We start from the raw sequence: 21,616 nt of genomic DNA on the forward strand, positions 1-21,616 counted from the left end.
ACTTCACCTTTTTTTACATTAGTGGTATAAAAAGGCAGAAATAAGTCGTAGTGAGCACTTTATGCAGGCGCTTAGCTTGGACAGAATGTTTGCCTCTAAATTTCTTACTGTGCTGCGGGCCGGCTGAAATTCCCAAGTTGACAAAGAGAAAATGGCAGCAAAAGGGCCGCGGGTGTCGAAAGAGCAGGCGGCTATTCTCGTGCAGTTCATCGAGCAGCACCCATACCTGGCGAGAGCTTCTACAGAGTTCTCGCCACGTATGACTGCTGCTCGAAAAAACGAACTGTGGGAGGAGGTGGCGGCGGTGCTTAACGCACAGGGGCCAGCCGTAAAGGCCACCAGCCGTTGGCGCAACCATTGGGCCAAGATGGCCCATAAAGCGAAAAAAGAAGCGGCCAGGGCCGCGAGCGAGAAGAGGTGAGCTTCTAATGATGCTGACAGTAACGTAGTTTCACGTTGTCGTTGTTGCCGTGTTTGCAGGGCTACTGGAGGTGGCAAAGTGGGTGGCGTGGACGGCCGCGTCCTCGACGTCCTTATGAGGACAGGAGGGGTCCTTGTTTCCCCCCCTGAGTACTTCCCCGATAGCGAGGTGCGTACATTGGATTTAAAAAAGTTTTGTTTGTGTGACCTGCTGTGACCTCACAAATTTTCAGCATTACATTGTAACACAATATTGCAAAATTTTTAAGCCCTTTTTTTTGTGCAAGTGACAATATAGGTTATGTACTCTGAGCAGCAACTTGTGTACATGATGTGCATTGCACACACTGCTCGCAATGTCTCAACACTACTCTGATTGCAGGACGAGGCAAGTTCAGAGGAAGCTGCAGGGCCCAGCGGTTCCCGCAGACATCCACCAGCGACAACTGCTTTCGTGGTGTCGGGCCCTGCAGCTGTTGCTGGGCCAAGTGGCCTTACACGTAAGGCAGTGACCTAGCTTTTGTAGTAGCATTGTTGTTTGTAGTTGCTGTATGATCTTGCTATGAAGTAACGTACGTCACTGTGCTGTTATTACCTTTGTGTCCAACATCCAGCTCTTATTCATGGAGGAGAAATGCAAGACTACAAATCACATGATGATGTAATAGAGATTCCTTGTGCTTCTTAAGGGTTACTGCTACCAGCAACTTTCTGTGGCATCTTTTGCTCTAACTACCTGTTTTGTGTATCATTATTGTAGCTATGCAGCTATAATGACATTTCAAAGTGACTGGTTAGGACAATCAATCTGTGTAGGTCGGATAACAGTGAATGAGCAGTCTTTGCTTTTGCCTTGCATGAAGAGCCACCGGCTACGCCCCAGGTGCTGCGGCCTACCACCCAGGTGCCGCGGCCTACCACCCAGGTGCCTCAGCCAACCCCGCAGTTGCCGCAGCCAACCCCGCAGGTGCCGCAGCCAACCCCGCAGATGCCGCAGCCAACCCCGCAGGTGCCGCAGCCAACCCCGCAGGTGCCGCAGCCTACCCCGCAGGTGCCGTCTGGGCTGTCTACGGCTGTCTCTAGTTCCTGCTGCCTGGGCTGTCTACGGCACCCGCAGGTGCCGTAGACAGCCCAGGCAGCAGGAACTTAATGGTGCTGTGATGACGGCTACTGCCGCATACGTTCGCCAGAGCCAGTTGGAGGAAGCCAGAGTTCAAGAGGACACCCGCTTCCGCCAACAACTGCTGGAGCAAAACCGGCAGGTATGTGTAAGGCCACGGATGTATATTTTTCTGCGTATGAAATTGATGAGCATATGACCTCTCTAAAAATTATATTTATCAGTGAACAAGCATAACGTATACGTGTAGTCCTGTGGTGATATCTTGTACACATTCGCGTGATATAACGTGTAAATATCTACGCAATTATGTGGCAAAAAGTAAAAAGTGGCGTTGAATTCAAGGAAGCAGGTATAGCAATGTAACACATCTTAATGGAATGCGACGGCACAAGTTTGATGCGCCAGAAAAATATTTCCAGTGTTTGAATATACAATGACAAGACAATAGCCTGCAAATGGGGATGAATGCAACACACGAAGGCCTTGTTACTGAGCTTCTGTAATCAAACTAATTACACATCTTTGCTAACAGCACCACGAGGCCCACCTGCAGAGCCTGCGGCAGCACCACGAGGCCCACATGGAGAGCCTGCAGCACGTCGGGGAGGAGGTGGCGGGAATGCGGAAAGTGCAGTCGCAGCGCCTCGAAGTGCAGCGGCAACGCCTCGAAGTGGCGCGTCGGTCGCACGAGACCAACGAGCGCCTGCTTCAGCTGCTGCTGGCTGCACTGGGGCATGGTGGCAGCTTCCCCTCCCCCCTCTCAGGCCCCACATAATTAAAGGATGCAAAGGTAGCATAGGCAAGGAATTTGTAACTTATCTTAAAATTTGCTGATGTATTAATGATATGAAGGGCAAATATTGCTAGTTTGCAAATAAATAATTGCTGAAGTCACCCTTTAATGCAACCATAAGTAGCATAGCCGTTGCAGCATGAATTTTTTCTTCAAGGTTTGCTTCAGCCATAAGAGCGTGCACACCATCAGGCTCACCTGCAAAAGTGCCTGTAGGCGTGGTGTGTGCGGGCATTCCGACTGTGGCGCTGCAATTTTGAGGTGCCCAGTTATTGTCATGTCAATTTAAGCACGACGCCACACTGCAAGTGTTCTACAATTTATTCCTTGTCATCGAATGGTGAAATTTTCAGGCCTTATTATAATGTCGAAAGCAACCAGTCAATATACACAGCAAAAAAGAAAAAAGTTATGAAAATTCCTTGCCTATGCTCCTTCTTTTTATTTGTAATGTTTATTTTTTGTTTGTTGCATATTTGTTTGTGTCACTACCAACTGAGCTGGAATGTCTCTTTTCTTGCACATCTGTCTCATTATCAAACATTTTGTTGTCATTCAGTAATCTTTCAGGTTGTGATACATTGTATTTTAGCCCTTGTGGTGCAATTTCTGTGTAATATTTATGCAGTTTGTCTTACTGAATATCATAATATGGTGCTATGGCTCTTTCAGTTTCAGAGCGCCACAACAGCATGTTCCTTTCACATGTAGTGATGTACCTATACATTTCGCTGTGATAAATATTCGGTTGGCGTGTGATTTAAGCACCTGCTCATTTCTGTTTCTGGTGCAGTTTAAGCCAGTTGTTATTACTGTGTACTTGTGCAGTGTACAACAGTTTTCTTAAACGATGCATGCCGTTACCTGTGATATATTATGATGCAAGAACAATGTGATCCAATATTTATTCCAACTTGTCTGTGATATGTTGCATAATGTCTCTACTACTGAGTACTCATGATTCTCACACTTCTTCAATGTAGAGACTGTCGCATGTGATGTGTGCATAAACAAGTGTATGTTGAAGGCTGAAATACAGAAAGGTGCAGTTTTCCTCTAGTGCTTTTATTTACACATCGCAACCACATTTCTAGTGCTAGCTTGCACTGTACAAATATTACTGTTTAACATTGCTGAGTTCTGCTATACACAAGTAAGGTCACTTTGTTGAAATCTATCAACTGCTCGTGCGTGCACACACTTCGCGGGAGCCACAGCGTTTGACATGTCGGATGACCAGTTGGACGGCATTTTCGTCACTCGAAAGGAACTTTGCCGTTGTTGCGAGACAAAATGGTGGAGGACCTAGAAGCTGCACGTGCAACAGCAGGTTCCATGGAGCGGAAGGTGTGACGTGCACTGTACATCTTGGCTTCTGTGAGCTTCTCTGTGCTAGTAGAAAGTGAGGAGACAGGCGCTTATGTCCATCAATGCGTAAGGGGATACGAGTAAGAATCAGGCTACATGCATCTAGATGACGACAGCAGCAACAAGTAAATTGTGGCAGACACTTTGAATATGCACTTATTTTTAGCTTGCTTTCAATCTCATATGTCACCTCTAACGATACTGTTTTACTTACTATAAGTGCAGGCTTTACATAAGCCTTCACTACACAACTTTTATGTACCCACCGTGGTTGCTCAGTGGCTATGGTGTTAGGCTGCTGAGCACGAGGGATCGAATCCCGGCCACGGCGGGCGCATTTCGATGGGGGCGAAATGCGAAAACACCCGTGTACTTAGATTTAGGTGCACGTCAAAGAACCCCAGGTGGTCGAAATTTCCGGAGCCCTCCACTACAGCGTGCCTCATAATCGGAAAGTGGTTTTGGCACGTAAAACCCCATAATTTAATTTTTTTAACAACTTTTACATTTCTCAACAAATCATGAATGCTTTGCATTACGCAGACATCAACTGCAATTTCACAGCATGAAATGCACAATGCAATTACTTAAAACTGTGTGCATGCACCTAGCGATGCTGACACTGCTGTTGACGTCGCAGCTGCCGCCGCACGCTCCTCAAATAACGCATGTGCTGCGCACGGGTTATGCCAAACATGCTAATGAGATTGTCGCGAACAGCCCGCCCTCTCAAGTAGTGCATTCTAGAGCCCGTGTTACGGGGCAGACTGTGTGGCATGGGGTCGCCGTTATTGTAAAGCTCTCTACTACTGCTGCTGCTGCTGTCGTCATCACTGTCATCGCCTGACTCGTCGCCTTCAGAAAGGCGAAGGTTGTGCAACACAGCACTTGCCGCGACAATGTTGGCTGCACGTTCCGGCTCGTAGAGGAGGGTGCGATATCGCTGAAGACAGCGGAAACGGCTCTTTAAGAGCCCAATGCACCTCTCCACTACGGAACGCATGGCGGCATGTGCTGTGTTGTACTGCCCCTCGGCTGTGTGCACTGGAGGATGGCCAGGAACCGGGGTCAGGAGCCACGGCTCCAAGGGGTAGCCACTGTCACCTGCACAAAGATGGAAATAGTACATTGAGTACTCCGCTGACGAGAGGCAAGTTGTCAACTGAGGAAAGCTACAGCATCATTCAACAAAGGTAGACTTCAGGGTTGCAAGTCCCAAGTAAAAGCATGAGTTGAGCATGTCCATACCCGACACAAACTCTTAACCAATTTACAAGTGCACTACTCGGTGCCTGCCACAAACAAGAAATCAACACTTGTTGGTGCTATCAATGACAGTAGTAGCAGTAATGTGTGTTCATTTCTTCTGCTTCTGGCAGTCACTGGGTGCAGAAAGCACTAATACATGTTGTTTTCGTCAGCTCCTCGCAGACACATAATGTGCTTGTAACTTAACACTTCGAACATTGCCAATGGTGGCAGTCAATGTCTTAATTTTCTTTTTTTACTCCGGAATTACTCATGTTCTTGTGGTTTGGTTAAAAGTTTGGGTTGGAGCGGACACGGCGTTCTGCGCTGCTGAAGCGTGACTGCGCCAAAAAAAATTTTTTTTTCTCACCGAGGAGGTATTCCCCGGCATTCACGATGCGCCCCACTTGGAACCGCCGGCGCAACCATGTCGTCCGCCAGACAAAAGCGTCGTGGTCCGACCCCGGTCGCCTAGGGTCCAAGGCCAAGATTTTCATGTCCGCGTCGCAGATCTGAGGTAAAACGTAAACCAGAGAAAGTGCCCGTTGGCAAGAGCAACGTAACTTTCAAAAAGGATCGCAGAAAACGTGAGTTTTACTTACGAACATGCAGTTGAGGGCGTAGTATCCCTTGCGGCACATGAACACAGCCTTGCGCTCACCCTTGGGTGCGATAATGGCTATGAGGCTGCCGTCTACGCATCCGATGACGCCGGGGATAACGCCGCGCCGAAGAAAACCCTCCTTCACGGCTGCCTTTTCCTCGGCTGTCTTTGGAAAATGGACCCACTTGTTGCGGGCCCCTGCGTTCACGACAGCCTCTGCCACACTTCGCACGCACTCGCTCACCGTCGACTGCGACACACGGATCGTCTCCTCGCTCCCAACGGACGCTTGGAAGCTCCCGGTAGCAAAGAAGCGCAGCGCACACAACACTTTCCGCTCCACCGACAGTCCCGTCGCTCGCTCAGCTTCTAGTTCCCCCGCCAGTTCCTCGCACAACAACCGCACCGTTCCCTTCGAGAGGCGAAAACGCCGTCGAAAATGGTCATCCGGCATGTCAAACGCGTCGTCTGGCTCTCCCTGTTCACGTCGGCGACGGCGAAGAGCCACGGCCATAGCGATCAGAGGGGCGGCCATTTTTTTTATGCCTTCGGAAACGACCCTGCCTCTGGTCGTGCCAAAAATCCGTGCCTTTTTCTCCGCATAATGAGTGCGAGAACGTCACGATGACGATTACAGTTTTTGCGGGTTCCTGACGTCGCGTGATTGACAGACAAAATGGGCGCGGCCCGGTCATTTTCGACCGATGGCTGCTCAGTGATGGCGGCAAAAGGCATGGAAAAAGTAATAGAATTCCTATAAAATCGCACCCCAGTAGCCTATAACAACTCAACTCCACTCAACTCTAGTTAGACAACTGTGTCCACACTTAAAATGGTTGCACAAATGCGCATGCTCCAGAGCGCAGTGGTAGCCGCCGTACACAGGCCGATCAAATCGTCCACACAAGTCGCCAAAGGACAGTGGTTTGATAAATGATTCACAATTAGTGATCTGGCTGATAAACTACCTCTTGTTGGACGCACCACTATTTACGCGATTGTAACTGAAAAGATCGGATATTTGAAATTGCGTGCAAGTTGGATAGCGAAAATGCTTACCGACCAAGACAAAAAGCAAAGAATGCCAATAGGACGAGCATTTTTCGACCGCCAACGCCAAGACGACGACGACTTGTTTTCGCTCACAGTTACGGGTGATGGGATGTGACTCTCCTACACTAACAGAGAAACGAAACAACTATCCATGTTGTGGCGCCACTCTTCATCTAATATTCAAGAAATGTCCTTACTCAAGTCGATAAATGATGTCTACCGAATTCTGCCATGTAGTGCACATTCTTTCTGGTTGATATTATGAAATGTAGAGCAGCTAGAGCTGACGTGTACTGCGAAACTGTACAGTCACTGCGTGTACTGTACTGTGAAAATCAGCGGCTGCCCTCCAGAATACTCCTCCTCTACTACGCGCGGCTTCACGCAACTCCTCGAACAAACAAGACAATTTAAGATCTTTGTTGGTGATTGTCTGATCACCCATCCTACAGTCCCGACCTTTCACATAGTCAATATTGCCTCTTGTTGCACTTGAAAGAGTGGCTTGGTGGAAGACAGTTTGAAGACGACGTGGAACTGAAGACCGCCCTTGTAAACACATTCAGCTACCAAACGGCGAACTTCTTTGCCGAGGTGTAAAGAAGCTGGTGCAGCGGTATGAAAAGTGCTTCGAAATTATTGGCGATAATCTAGAAGATTAAAGTTGGTGCGAAACTGAAACCGTCAATAATGACTTTCACTAACGAATATATTGTTTTGACCAAACGGCCATTACTTTTCGAATATGCCTCGTAATTTGTGCCTGTGGGCGAAACAAAACTGTGACAATATAATATAACTTTACGCGTGTCAAAGTTGTTATAAATTAAATTAAATAAGCTCAGCGAGTGCTTTCGGTAGTTTCTTGACCGCTTCCATCGATTTACGTATTGTCTAACGTCACTGGCTTGCCCGTTTCACCGATACATTTTTTTTTTCTCACAGAACGTACATCCCAGCATATAAAACATGTTGAAACTAGTGCCGGTTAAACTCAATGTGTTTTAGTGCATATAGGTACTTGCAGATTATTGTTATTTTGAAGGTGTCAGCAGGTTCTACACGTGGACCTAAAACAGGATGTCATGTGGATGGCACATTGAAGGCTTACTTTTGCGTTGAATAGGCTTTCTGTAAAATTTATATTGCGGCGATATATTACCCTTGAAACATGCAGCAAAGCAGTTGTAAGGCACTCGCTGCTTTATAATATGGGAGTAAGTTGGACAGAGTTAGCTGTTCTTGTACAAACTCTGCTAAGGAAAGCGGTTGCGTCCTTGAAGCAGACAAGTCCCCTTGTGAAAACTGTAGCTCTGGCGAAATAAACTGTCCGGCTATTGTTAATCACTCCAAACGTCAAGCTACTCGCGAGAACGACTGAAAGTCCGCACTGAGTAGAATGTGCTCGTCATGGTAAGCATACAACGTTTATGTTGTGTACAATATCTGAATGGGGCACCGCACCACCCGCATCGGCGGCCGAGAACACAATTACCACGGAATTGCTCTCCGACTGCATTGATTTCCTCGACTAGCATACCGTCCTTTAAGGTTTACACACTTTCTTCCATATGCTTCACCCCAACATACACACACAATGCTGCAATGACCACTCAGTCTGTAGTTAAATTGTCAAATTAAGCATGAGGTTGCTGAATTAATACATAGAAGGTCAGTATTAGGTCCAAATGTTCGCGTAAAACTCGGTTTCTTGTTTGTAACCATTAATTGGTCGTAAGCAACACGACGGTCATGTATAATTCCGAACTGAGAGTCTCACCTGAAACTCCCCTTTCGGACCCTCGCTTGATCTTAATAACTGAAAAATCACTTCTACGCCGGGACACACACGGCGTCATCCTTTCGTGTGTCGGCTCCCTTCGCCGCAATCTTTCAAGTGGGGAAGGGATGGCCCTCACACGTTCGGTTACCTCTGACTGGAATGTAACATCTGAAGACGCAGTGAATTGACCATCCAGCGTCTACAGCAAATATTTCTTAGCTGTTGTGACTGTGCTCAGAATAGAAGGCTACGCAAAAGAACAGCTAAAGGCTTTAGCTCAAGGACCAAGTTTGCTAAGCTATTACGGAAATTTCTATAGGAGAATGGCATGCGTGCTATTGTAGAAGGGAGGCTTTCTTTGCCTACGTTCACAGGTTTGTTTTGGCTAGTTGGCTACCTGGACCCTTGGATATCAAAGTGGATATATTTGGGGAAGTGTTTAAGAAGAATACATGAAATTACCAGCAATGTGGCCCATATAATCTTTGTATGACTGACCGAGTATACACAGTTCTGTTCTGCGTTTCAAAAGAATGGATTCCTAAATATACTTGATTATATATTGTCGGCTCACAGATATATTCCAAAAGCGCATTCATTTATGATTTTTATGGCGAAATATATTTCGGGGATTTAATGTACGTTACATTCTTTGATTCAGCCGTTCGACATGCCCCACTCGGTTGCGCGCGCTTTTGGACAGTTCGCCATATTGGGTATGTGTCCCACTGCTACACATGAGATAGAGAAGCTTTAAATGTTGCTTGGTAGGTATTGTATATTCTGTGTAATAGGCTGTCAACACTATTCTGCCTGTGACAAGAACCACGCATAGACTTCGTCCTTGAGACATCTTTACGTATGCGCCTTACACTGCGCATCTGCTTGTTTTCGCTTTTGTGCTTCCTCATAGCTTATATAGGATGCAGTGAAAAAAAAATTGCATCTATAGTTTCGACATTTCCAGTGGTAAACATACACGTTCCATACGATTACAGTTTGCATATAGCAATACTGAACAAAATTTTGTAGTCGGAATAATTAAAGCTTATTTAACATAGATTTCAAACTTCCGGGAAGGATGCATATTTTAAAAAAATAATATTTTATTGATTGTATGATACTCAATGGCGCGACTTCCTCACGGTAGATTACGAAAAGCAAGAATTCAGAGGATGAACGCCGATATTATATTCATTAGCCTAACTTATGTATTGAGGAAGATGAAATTCGCTACCATATCTAGCTCTACAAAGCAAGCAAATGTCTGACGAAGACATGGCTAAATATAGGACCTCGCTAACCATGCAGTTCTCTTTCTGAAAGCGAACACTTGTGAGAAAAAAACTGCACCTGTACGTGTCCAAATCAGCTTTTTCCCTACAAACATCGCTATTTTGCCAATCTCCGGACACGAGATCTTTGCTGTGCATACTTGTCGAGGCATGTAGAGGTGCGTCACGAAAGTGTAATAAGCGTGAATACGGCTAGAACATGTGATAAAAGGAGACTACATGCGTCGTCACGCAAATCTTCATCGATAGTGCAAGCACACTTTATGTTTAAAGCACAGCACTATCATTACAAAAAAAAAAAAACGCAACAAGAGAAATGGGGACACATGTACGCACATATAGACGGCATATAGGCGTTGCATATTTTTGCCAAAAGCACTGTTTTGCTGTTGTACAAATATTTCATGTTGTCTAAGATTCCTATTGGTCACACGCCAATTTATTATGGCTCCCGTTCCACCAGCTGGAAATATACTTTGTCACTTCAGTGTCAAAGAGATGTTATTTGTCATTCCGCAGTTTTGGTAATGTTTCTTTTTTCGTAGAATTCCCGAAATTTCGGAACTGTACATTTGGCTCATCCTAAAACCATCATCAATGGGAATGAAACAAAATGGATATCTGAGAACTGAACGCCCCACAGTTTGGCCAGCGTTGGTGCAGCAGGTGATCAGACGCATCCAGAAACCGCAAGAACTCAAAACAACCAGTGCCCGCCGTGGTAGCACACGGGCTTTGGCGTAACTGTGCTGAGACCGAGGGTAGAGGATCAATCCCCAAACCGGCGCCTACATTTCGATGGGGCCGAAACTTAAGAACACCCATGTGCCATGCATTGGGGCGCCTTAAACAACCTCCAGTGGTGAAAATTATTGCGCAGTCCACACTATATACGGCGCGTATCATAATCATATTGTGGTTTCGGCACTGTTGCAACTGGGTCGCAAGCCCCAAGGGTAGCGTTGGCCTGGCGGCCTGGGGCACAGCTGGAAGCATCCGAAGGTCCTGGCAAAGGATGAGTCGATTGCTAAAAGAATAACTTGTTTATTATAGTATCGCAAAAGAGCGGCCGGTCCGGTCGACCGAAGTGGAGAGACGGGAGACCACGTTACTCGACGGAAGAAATCGGACCCTCTCTCGGCGTCCGTGGGCTGCTGCTTTTATACTCTCGGAGTCGAGGGCAAGAAGGAACGGCTCGCGATGAGGCGCACGTGACGGCGCCGTACGGACACGTTGAGACTAGAAGTGACGCATCCGCCGGGTCGGCGCCGGTCACACCTCCTCGCTTCACAGTTGGGGAGCTCCTCTCCCCGGCTGCCGCGCTTTGACAAGCGTGGGCAACAACATGCACACACACACACACGCACACACGAGGACACGTGGCATTGAAACATGCCTGGACGCGCATGGCAGGAGGCGTTGCGGCAGCGGCGAACGGGCCAAAATGTCCGCCGCTTTGAACGAAGCCCCGGCGTCCGTTGCATCCGCGCCGGCTATACCGTGCGTCGTAGGCGAAACGTAACAGACCGCCCAGCCGTGAGAAGGAGATCCCGATGGTCAGGGGACTGCATCCGCTGTCCGGAGGGATGTCGCTCGATGATGCTCATAACCGAAGTCGGGCGTCCTTCGGCGTTTCTTGAGCGCAGCGCACAGAGAAGGCCTCGTTCTCTCGTTCAGGTTCACACAGGACACTGCAAAGTGACTTCGGGAGAGTTGCATTTTTGTTCTCGTTCCCAGCAAGCGTTAGAACTACGCCGAAACTCAACCGCTCAGTCAGCAAGGACGACACAACCCTCACTAAGCCCTGCCAGGCTCTTTCCCCTTTTATACTTCTGCCTAGTTCCTTACAGTAGTCTAGCAGCACTCAGAACACGTCCAGAAATTGGAAAATTGCACTAGAAAGCACGTCATGACTTTGAAACACTAAACAAAAGCAATATGTTAAAAATCCTGCCTGAGGAAGAAAACATCAGTAACAAACAACTTTGAGGCTGATTCCTACGTTAGGGGCCTCGACTTAAGCCATCGGCGTTACCGTTGAGACTCCCCTTTTTGTAATGCACCTCAAAGGAATATTGTTGCAAAGCGAGGCTCCAGCGCAGGAGGCGGCCATTTTTGGAAGAGATAGTCTGCAGCCATTGGAGAGGGCAGTGATACGTCTCGAAGCATGCGGAGCGGAGACCGCAGCGAGCGATCGTACACGAGCTCAGCTGGTGAAAACCCCGTAGCCGCATGCTGCGCGGTACTCAATGCAAACATCACCCCAGGCAGACACAGCTCCCAGTCAGTTTGTTCTTCAATCCACAATGCTCTCAACACGCGCTTCATGACGGAGTGGAGCTTCTCAACGGAATTCGACTGTGGGTGGTACACTGAGCTGTGTAACAGCTTTGCCCCGCACCTATCGAGAAGGGCTGTCGTCAAGGCGCTAGTAAACACTGTGCCCTGATCTGACTAGATTTCCGCAGGAAAACCAACTCGCGCAAATATGGACAGTAGTGAATTGACTATCTCAACTCAGCTGAATTCTTTAAGCGGCACTGCTTCAGGGAACTTTGTCGCTGGGCAGATCACAGTCAAAATGTGTCTGTACCCCGTGGCTGTTACCGGCAGAGGTCCCACTGTATCAATAACGAGCCGCCTAAAAGGCTGCTTATTGATAGGTACCAACTTCAACGGCGACCGCGATTTGTCCCCTGGTTTGCCCACCCGCTGACAGGTGTCACATGTCCTCACAAAGTGGTCTGCGTCCCAAAAACACCCTGGCCAATAGTACTCTTGCAAGAGACGGTCCTTAGTCTTCTTAACTCCTAGGTGTCCGGACCATGAACCTCCATGCGACAAGCGCAACAGATCCTGACGGTAGCACTCAGGCACGATCAGCTGATCGAACTCCACTCCCCTGCGGTCTAGATACATCCGGTACAGGACCCCACCTCTTTCCACAAAACGAGCATTTTTCTTGGCGATACCTTCCTTCACATTGCAGCGCATGTTTTCTAGGCTGCTGGCAGACTCTACTACAGACTCTACTGCGACCTCTTCGAAGTCACCTCGCCCCATCCTACGCGTCTACACTTTTCTTCTTTGTGCGTTGCGCTTGCCGGATGGTAATCAGAAAAGCTTTTTGCCCTCGCCTTGTCGTTTGCAGCAATCGAAAAAGTAGCAGCAGGTCATCAAAATAAACTTCTTCTCCCTAGCACTTTACATATAGTCCGCTTGCTCACTCGATCACTTTGCTTGCGCAGTGCAGCACTTTCATTGCACTGATCCGAGAATGGCAATCCGAGCGTGCTAAAAAAACAAAAAGAAAAACGTGATCGGAGGAGCCTGGAGCAACAGGAGGCGGCAAGGTGGAAACACCAGGAGGAGCGAGTGGCGACAAGATCTAAGAATGGTGCTACCTTTGGAAGATGTAAGGGCTTTAACGACTATGGCATATGGTCAACATTGCGGGAGGAACCAAACTGCGCGTTGTAATGCAGCACTATTTTGTTATAAAGGTTGTAAAGCTGCCAGGTTCCAAGCGCGGCTTTTGCGTTGTTGCTTCCCTAAATATATTGCGCCCATCAACGTAATGATTGTAGCCGTCGAACTAACGTAGCACTGTTAGATATGGAGCTGTTTCCTGCGCCTACTTCGAGTTCCCCCGGACCACATCGAATCGCAGCACATTCCAGAGGATCGCTCGAGCCAACAAGTTCACGTGCCAACAAGTTCGTACGCCGCCGGTAGCTATTCAATGCTTGAGTTTTCCAGAAAACGAGGGGTAGCCCGGCATTGTTGCAAGGAAAGTGGGTCCCGAAACAAGACGGCTGCGATGTACCGGGAAGGCCCAAGCGTCCCCCTTCTTCGCCTTTGAAGAAGGCATTTGCCACCACAGCGGGGCTGTACCACCGGGAGCAGGTGAGCCCTCGGACAATGGAGCCCAATCTTCCCCTTCTCCGCCTTTGAAGAGAGCATTGCACCACAGCAAGGCAAGACCGCGGGGAGCCGCCGGGTGTGACATCACCGCACGGGTGCCTACCATTGGCCGAAGGTGGCGTCATCTGAGCGGGCTCTCCCATTGGCCGAACATGACGCGACTTCCAGTCCTCGAAGGGTTTAAAAGAAGCATTCCAGAGAGACCAGAGCATTGCCTGATTCACCTCTCTCGAACTTCTTGCCGCGGGCCGCAGCGTTCGAGTTGCTGCCGGCCCGTAATGACTGTACGACTGTTACTTGACTCTCACCTCTCTGTATATAATGTAAAATAAAACCTCCCAAGTTTTGTTTTCATCCCGAAGTCCGTCCTCCAACCCCTACATCTGGCGCCAGCGGTGGGATCTGCTCCAACCCCTACATCTGGTTGGCAGCGGTGAGATCGCCTCCGAATGCAACAGCTGATGGCAGCGCTACGGATCAACCTTCGTCGAGAGAGATCCTAAGGAACCGGGAGCAGCGAAGAAGAGAGAGCCTTCGTCGAAAGAGGTCCGAAGAAACTGGGAGTAGCAAAGAAGAGCGAGCCTTCGACCCAGGGAGTCCGGAGGAACCGGGAACAGCGGACAAATGAACCGGATGGCAGGGTGCTGCAACCGTAAGTGAGCGCGTGGTTATTTTCCTTTTGATTCGCCAGACTCAAATGTTGTGTGTTCGTTTTGATAGTTCTGAGAATCGGGAATTTGATGCATTGTGTACTTGCACAAATTAATTAAGGAAAACAGTTCTAACCACCAGTCGGGGCAGCTGCCATGGATCTTAGAAGGTTGACGAGGTTAGACTTGTTGTTGGTGTGCGACGATTTGGGAGTTGAGGCGGACGAACGGATGAAAACGCCAGCTATCATAAAGGCGATTCAAGATAGTGGCAATGATGACAAAAGCATTGAGCTTGCTTGGGAGGTGATACAGGAGCCACGGCAGCGTGAGCGTCGTGAACGTGTGCGTGAGCGTCGTGAACGTAAGAGTGAGCGTAAGCGTGAAGAACGCGAGAATGAACGGAAGCGTGAGCTTCAAGAACTTACTCTTAGCTGTGAGCGTCACGAACGTGAGAATGAACGCGAACGTGAGTATCAGGAACGTAAGCGTGAGCGTGAGCAAAAATATGAGAGAGAGAAGGCAGCACTGATCAAAGAGATACAGTATTGTGATCAGTTAATGGCACAGAGACAACGGCTGTCTGAGAATTCTGTAGGTAGTACAGAGCGAAAGCATGAGGCAGCATCGAGCGGATTTTCGCCAAAAGCCGACGAGAAGAGCAGTGCCTGTGAGATTGGCTGCAGATTCATAAGTGAAGGGAAAAGGCTAGCTGCTAACGATGCCTTAGTGGCAACAGAGGCCGTTAAAGGCCGCAAGGAGAGCGACGAGGTGCTGTGCCAACAGATGACTGTAGAGACAGCTAGGCCAGCTGCGAACAAATTGGCACAGTTACCGCGCGTGTGCGTCGCTGGTTATGTTAGCGAGGTTGCTAGCGAAGAAAAGGGTACTGCTGACCCGACAGACGCGAGCACCCATGTAGAGCCAGATCTGCGTGCAGAAGTGAAGTGCGAACTGGACGATGCAGTTCAGAGTAGTTCTCGGGATGGCGAGCTCCGTAGTTCACGAGAGAACAACTGCATTGTTCAGGGATCGGTGCGGCTCTCCGCCAGTCTAGATAGCCTAGATAGGGATGATTCAGTTGTTAATCATTCGCACTGTGCGCGTGAGACAGCGATCGATACCGACGGGCTGTGTGCAGATGCACAGCGTGAGCTGGGCAATGTAGTAGAGGGCAGTTCGCAAGAGTGCGAGTTGTCTAACTCGAGTAAAGCCTGCTGCATTGTTCCAGAGTCGGTTGGGCTGTCCGCCAGTCGAGGCAAAGTGAGAGTAGATTTAAATGTAAATCACTCAGACTGTGCGGGTAAGAGACCGATCCGGGCCGACGAAATGTGTACCGGCCAGCACGAGGCACGAGAAGGCGACATGAAAGTGAGTGTGAAGGGAAAGCGCCGTAAAAAGAAGCGCGATAAAGACGGAAAGACGGTAACTAATGTAGCGCCGCCAAAGATGGCGAGAAACCCAAAAGGGCAGGGCGCGAGGAAAAAGGTGCGGTCGTAACGGACGATGTTGACGCATCGAAAACGTTCGAGCCACCGGTCAAAAGGAAACCGAGACGCATGTTCTGCACGGACGCGGACAAAGGGCACGGGGCTGTTAAACTCCTCGTCGTTCCGTAGTTCTTTTTATAGCTCAGCGTGCAGTACGAAGAAGCGCAAGGTGGCAAGACGAGACCAGGTGGGGAGTAGCGACGCGGTCAATCGAGTTTGTGAGGAAGGCCGGGCACCAGGACGCAAATTGGCAGGAGACCGTAACGTCTTGGGGGAGCTGATAGTGAGTCAGCCCTTTTGTTGTTTCTCGGCAGCCAGAGTAGCTTTCAAACCGCGACCACCTCGGGTACGACTCAAAGTATGAGTCAGACGTAAGCGTATGGAAAGGGAGGCCGAGAGCCCTTCCGTAGAAACGAAGTGTGTTGTTTTTTATTTTGAGCATCGGAAAGTTTTCGCGATTTGAGACTAGGATTTCTTTCAATATGTAAGGTTTGAGCTTTGTTTGTGTTTTCGTTTGAGAAGCTCGGAGATTTGAAAGATGAGGTTTGTGTAAACATGTAGTCTCGCGAGTGTTAGTTAATGAGTAAATAGGCTTTCTTTTTTGTGTGTGTGAGTAACCTGAGGGTCAAGGTTATTGTTGAAAGGCCTATCGCAACGCGCGTGTGTGTTATTTAACCTTCTTTCTTTTTGAGTGTTTTTGAATTTTCTAAGGTTAAGCGCGTAGGTTTTCAGTGAGTGCATGATTTGCACTGAGAAGCGTTCTTAGTTCCATTAGCGCGTGTCCTGTGTGGACGGAAGGAAGCAGATTTATGACTGGGTTGCTGGTGTGTGTTGAGGGCAGCCGTATTCTGACTTCTTTAGTGAGCGTGCGTGGAAAGAGTTAGTAGAAGACGCATCATTTTAAGAGTTCTGCGGAGTGTGCAAGTCCCGCAAGTTTAATTGTTCGTTTAAGTCACGTGTCCTGTAGGACTTTCAGGGAAGAAACGTGAGTAAGCGTAATGAAACGTTTGCCTACGACGCAAGTACGCGTTCTGATTAGTGACCACAAGGCTAGCGCGCTTGTGATTACGTACTTGTGAGGTTGACCAGACTGTTCAGTGGCACCAATACGTGCGATAAGTACGCCACTGCGATAGATTGGAAACATGCTGTTCGTGTAGTTAGGCCACTTAAGTTATGTTCGGCTGTTTTCATTTGTTGTTTGCAACGTCGACGACCCTTTGTTTTGCAACAACAATAGTACTCTGGTCTTGTCGGCATTCGGGGAGAAATGGATAGCGGTTTGGAAAGGTGCTTGGAACTGTTTAGTCAAAATTGGGGAAATAAAAGATTAGGGTTCATTTTGACTCAGTAATAGCCTGGCGAGACAGCGGTGAAGAGCCTGCGCTTACGCGTGGTGCAGCGCTGTGTTGTTTTGTTTGTTTGACGTATGTTCTCCAGGGCCCAGGATCCCGAAGTTCGTCAAACGAGGCTCGACACCAATACCCTGCAGGTTCTTTCGGCGTTCCTCATGGCCAGCGAATTGAGTTCACCGGCCATTCAGAACATCCGGGGCGAGGACGAGCTGTTAGATATGGAGCTGTTTCCTGCGCCTACTTCGAGTTCCCCCGGACCACATCGAATCGCAGCACATTCCAGAGGATCGCTCGAGCCAACAAGTTCACGTGCCAACAAGTTCGTACGCCGCCGGCAGCTATTCAATGCTTGAGTTTTCCAGAAAACGAAGGGGTAGCCCGGCATTGTTGCAAGGAAAGTGGGTCCCGAAACAAGACGGCTGCGATGTACCGGGAAGGCCCAAGCGTCCCCCTTCTTCGCCTTTGAAGAAGGCATTTGCCACCACAGTGGGGCCGTACCACCGGGAGCAGGTGAGCCCTCGGACAATGGAGCCTAATCGTCCCCCTTCTCCGCCTTTGAAGAGAGCATTGCACCACAGCAAGGAAAGACCGCGGAGAGCCGCCGGGTGTGACATCACCGCACGGGTGCCTACCATTGGCCGAAGGTGGCGTCATCTGAGCGGGCTCTCCCATTGGCCGAACATGACGCGACTTCCAGTCCTCGAAGGGTTTAAAAGAAGCATTCCAGAGAGACCAGAGCATTCCCTGATTCACCTCTCTCGAACTTCTTGCCGCGGGCCGCAGCGTTCGAGTTGCTGCCGGCCCGTAATGACTGTACGACTGTTACTTGACTCTCACCTCTCTGTATATAATGTAAAATAAAACCTCCCAAGTTTTGTTTTCATCCCGAAGTCCGTCCTCCAACCCCTACAGCACCAACTTTGCTGTAGTCTGTAGTCTTTGCTGTACAGTGGTCTCTGCTGGCAGACCACTGTACAGAGAGAAGCACAAGCCGTAGCCGGCCGTCGACGCAGGGTGGACAGTTCAGACCGGTCATGCGAAAACAAATGTAAGAGACTTCGCCGCGAAGACCCTCTAATGCGCCCTGCCGAAAATGGAGTTCCTATGGAGCGGCTCCTCCAGCTTATACTTTGATTGTGTTGGGCGCGCCACATAGGCGTGTGACATATTTTTGTTTGTTACTCAAAGAACGACTACGTAATTAAAGATTATTCAAGATTTATCTGTGGTGCTTTGTGGCGCAAGCGCCAGCTATGGCGAGAGAGTGCCATGACATGTGGTAATGGATTCTCTAAGTAATATGTATACAGTGATCAAATTGAGTTGTAAATGTAGATTTTATGTGGCTGTAAACTGCGTAAAATATATAGGCATCAAAATAGTGGGAATGGCTTATAATAAAAGGGGCGTAAAAATTTCGGTATGAAGGAGTCATACGAAAGAATGCATACATGCACTACTGCCCCCACTGGGCTCTTGAGTTAAAGCAAGAGCTAAGGCGCACGGGCAGTAAAAACCTATGTCAGTGCAGCGACAGCCTCAAAGGCGAGGCTTTGCTACGCACGACCCGGCCGACTGAGTTCTAAGATACTAACTTAATCAAAAATGCTAAAGACTGTTTCCGCGTTACACAGCGGTTAGTTACAAAGAATAGATGCTGGTTAAAGTGGAATACGCTGATGAAACGCAGAATGAAAATACTTCTTATGCTCAGTTTCTATTTCCCTGCACTGGGGAAGGAGATGGAGGACTGTAAGGCTGTAGCCACACCTTCGCCATGAGCGAGGATCACTTCCTACCAGTAGGTAAGAGTGGGTGCCGAAGGTATGACCTATTCTTAGTCGATAAAGAAGCACTTCCTTGTATCGTGTTGTTTTCTCTGATATGCAGTGCCCTAATTAGCGTTTGATGAAGTGCAGTGTATGGATACCTGGGAATCCCATTGTTTTTACAAGTGCTTCTTCAGCTTGTGACATATGGTTTAAGGTCCGTGGCTGGAATGGGTATGTTTGTGTCGGTGTCCCTAATAGCTACTGAGGTGGCGTTCTCGTCAGCAGCTTCAGTGCCATTTATGCCACTGTGTTCAGGTACCCACATAAGGATTATGACTTGTTTATCCATATAGGCAGATCACAGTAATTAGGATATATAACTAAAAACATTGTTTTTGGCCTTATGTAAACTGACTAAGGCTCAGACTACACTCACGGAGTCCGTAAATACAATAGCCGTAGCAAGACTAGATCTAGAGCTGCGCAAGCAACACCATGAGGAGACCTCGAAGCATCTATTTAAAGTTCAGGACAGGCATACTTCTCCTTAAGTTCAAGAAAATGCCAATGTATATGTGCCTCAAGTACAAGTTTTGATATTCCTATGAAAGAGCTGTCACACTGGATAGTCTGCCACTCCCAGGCGGTAGAAGCCTGGAAGGAGCCATTAGGACATTCTCTAAAAGAGGGATGCTTGGTGTTTCATCTCACAGGGCTTCCCATCGGGGCGACAAAGGAGGCCTAGAGGCTTGGCGATTACTCAACAGCGTGGCCATGGAGAAGTCGTGAATAATTGAATGACATCGATTGTCTACAGCTGTTTTTACATTCAAGGCGTAGGAAAAGCTTAGACATGTCCTTTGGAAGTATAAAGACCATTCGTTAGGTTCGACGTACAAACTCTGCACAGGACTAGTCCTGAAGGCGCCTTTAGCAAGGCGGTTACCTAAGTAGTATATACGATCTAACATTTTCAAAGCACTAGGCGTAGCAAATTTGTACAGGGCGTTTCAGCTAACTTTAGCCAGAGTAAAAAATATGCCGATGCACTCTAACACGACTCGGCCAAATGTATGTTCACTGTTTTGTGTAATGTGTTACGCCATTTTTGCATTTTGCTTAATCAGATAATTAGTCAAGATTAATTAGGTAACTTCTGAACAAATGAAGCCAGGCAAAAAATTTCAAATAGAAAGTTGCAGAATGCTCTGCAAAATGTCCGATTAGGCAGTTTATAACTTTCTGTCTTGAAGTATTAGTGTTTTTCAGCTTATTGCGGATGCCCGCGAAATAAAAAATTAAAAAATACCATCTGACATACCCGCTTGCGTGCAGTGATTGCAGCGCTCCCAAACTGTCCGTGTATAAACGAACATAGCATCTAGCAGGGCGTACTCCAGCTTAAAAGGCGACAGGGCAGGGACGAAGGCATTGTCTGTGCCATTTACGCCAGCGATGTGCTTTCTTCCTGGCGGTTCATGTTAGCGATAAGCAGATGCAATGGCAGCATACCCGGCTAAACGCTATGTTCGTATGTGCAGGGAACGTTTGGGAGCAGTGCAATCACGACGCGCAAATGTGCATGTCACGTGGTATTATTTGTATTTCACGGGCATCCACAGCAAGCTGAAAAACACTAATACTTAATAGATAGAAAGTTAAAAACTGCCTAATCGGACGTATTTCAAAGCGCTCTGCAACTTTCTAATTGGAATTTTTTGCCTAACTTAGTTGTTTCAGAAATTGGTCAATTATCTTGAATAATTATCTAATTAAGCAAAAATACAAAAAGGTAGCGTGACACACGACATACAAAAGTGAGCAACATGCATTTTGTCGTGTCGTCTTACAGTGCATTGGCATATTTTTACACTCGGGCTAGACTTAGCTGAAACATCCTTTATACTATGGCTCCGTAGTCGAGAAGTGATAATATATACTTTTGTACAAGCTTATAAGGCAGCTCCTGTTGCTTCCCCAGAATGTGCGAGATAAGAATTTTAGCAAATTGATAGTCTTGAGGCACTTCGCCTTACAATACTTCAAATGCGGAACAATACTTGCTGTCTTAAAGGATCCCTAAATAATTTGTGTTCATGGCCCACAGATAGCCCTACTCCATCGATATCTATTACTGGGTCCCTCAGTATACCTTTCTTGTTAGAGGAAAAAACGCACGTACTTCTTTTAAGATTTAGTTCAAAATCGTTCTCGTCTGCCCACTTACACAATTAATGTACATTCATTTATTTATTTCAGAATACTGCAGGCCATTGCTTGGCCCAAGCAGGAATGGAAGGCAAGCTATACTTGTCGCTCGCAAATACTTAGATTACATGGTTTGTAACCAATCTGGATGTCATCCACGTATTCAGAATAAGACATAGTGCGTGGTATGACAGTGTAGAGCGAATTCAATTTGACAATAAAAATAGTGCAGCTCAGCACAAACCACCTTGTGGAACACCAGCCTGTTGCGTAAAAGCACTATGGATGAATGGATGAATAACTTTCTTGAGGTCGGTCAGTGCGCGCGATTAGTGCGCAGCGGGCCGCTCCCACGTCGGCACAGAGAGGTCATGCCCCTCCGCCGTGTCGCGGGCCCGATGGACAGCCATGAGCTGTGCTTTAAGGTCCGAGCTGCGTAGAGCTCGGTCCCACTCTTCCTTGGTGGTCCTGGCCCCCGGCGCCAGGGGACAACCCCAGAGCATGTGAGCAAGGCTTGCTATATCCTTACA

General features: G+C 48.0%; 1 protein-coding gene and 1 long non-coding RNA gene across 2 annotated transcripts in view; one reads left to right on the top strand and one right to left on the bottom strand.

The window, feature by feature from the left end:
- Window positions 1-62: 62 nt before the first annotated feature.
- On the top strand, window positions 63-1,364 carry LOC140219259 (uncharacterized). Its single transcript, XR_011895401.1, has 3 exons — window positions 63-589; window positions 803-920; window positions 1,284-1,364. It is a non-coding gene; the product is annotated as an uncharacterized lncRNA (long non-coding RNA).
- A 2,277-nt stretch (window positions 1,365-3,641) lies between these two features.
- Window positions 3,642-21,616, bottom strand: part of LOC140219567 (uncharacterized) — a 50,119-nt gene continuing 32,144 nt past the window's right edge. Inside the window, exons 4-7 of the mRNA XM_072289454.1 lie at window positions 5,555-5,754; window positions 5,323-5,464; window positions 4,430-4,808; window positions 3,642-3,648 (exon numbers count right to left, since the gene is read on the bottom strand). Coding sequence (XP_072145555.1) covers window positions 3,642-3,648; window positions 4,430-4,808; window positions 5,323-5,464; window positions 5,555-5,754 — 728 coding nt within the window. The remainder of the gene's footprint in view (window positions 3,649-4,429; window positions 4,809-5,322; window positions 5,465-5,554; window positions 5,755-21,616) is intronic.

Source organism: Dermacentor andersoni, chromosome 7 (genome assembly GCF_023375885.2).
Source record: "Dermacentor andersoni chromosome 7, qqDerAnde1_hic_scaffold, whole genome shotgun sequence".
NCBI classification, from domain to species: Eukaryota; Metazoa; Arthropoda; class Arachnida; order Ixodida; family Ixodidae; genus Dermacentor; species Dermacentor andersoni.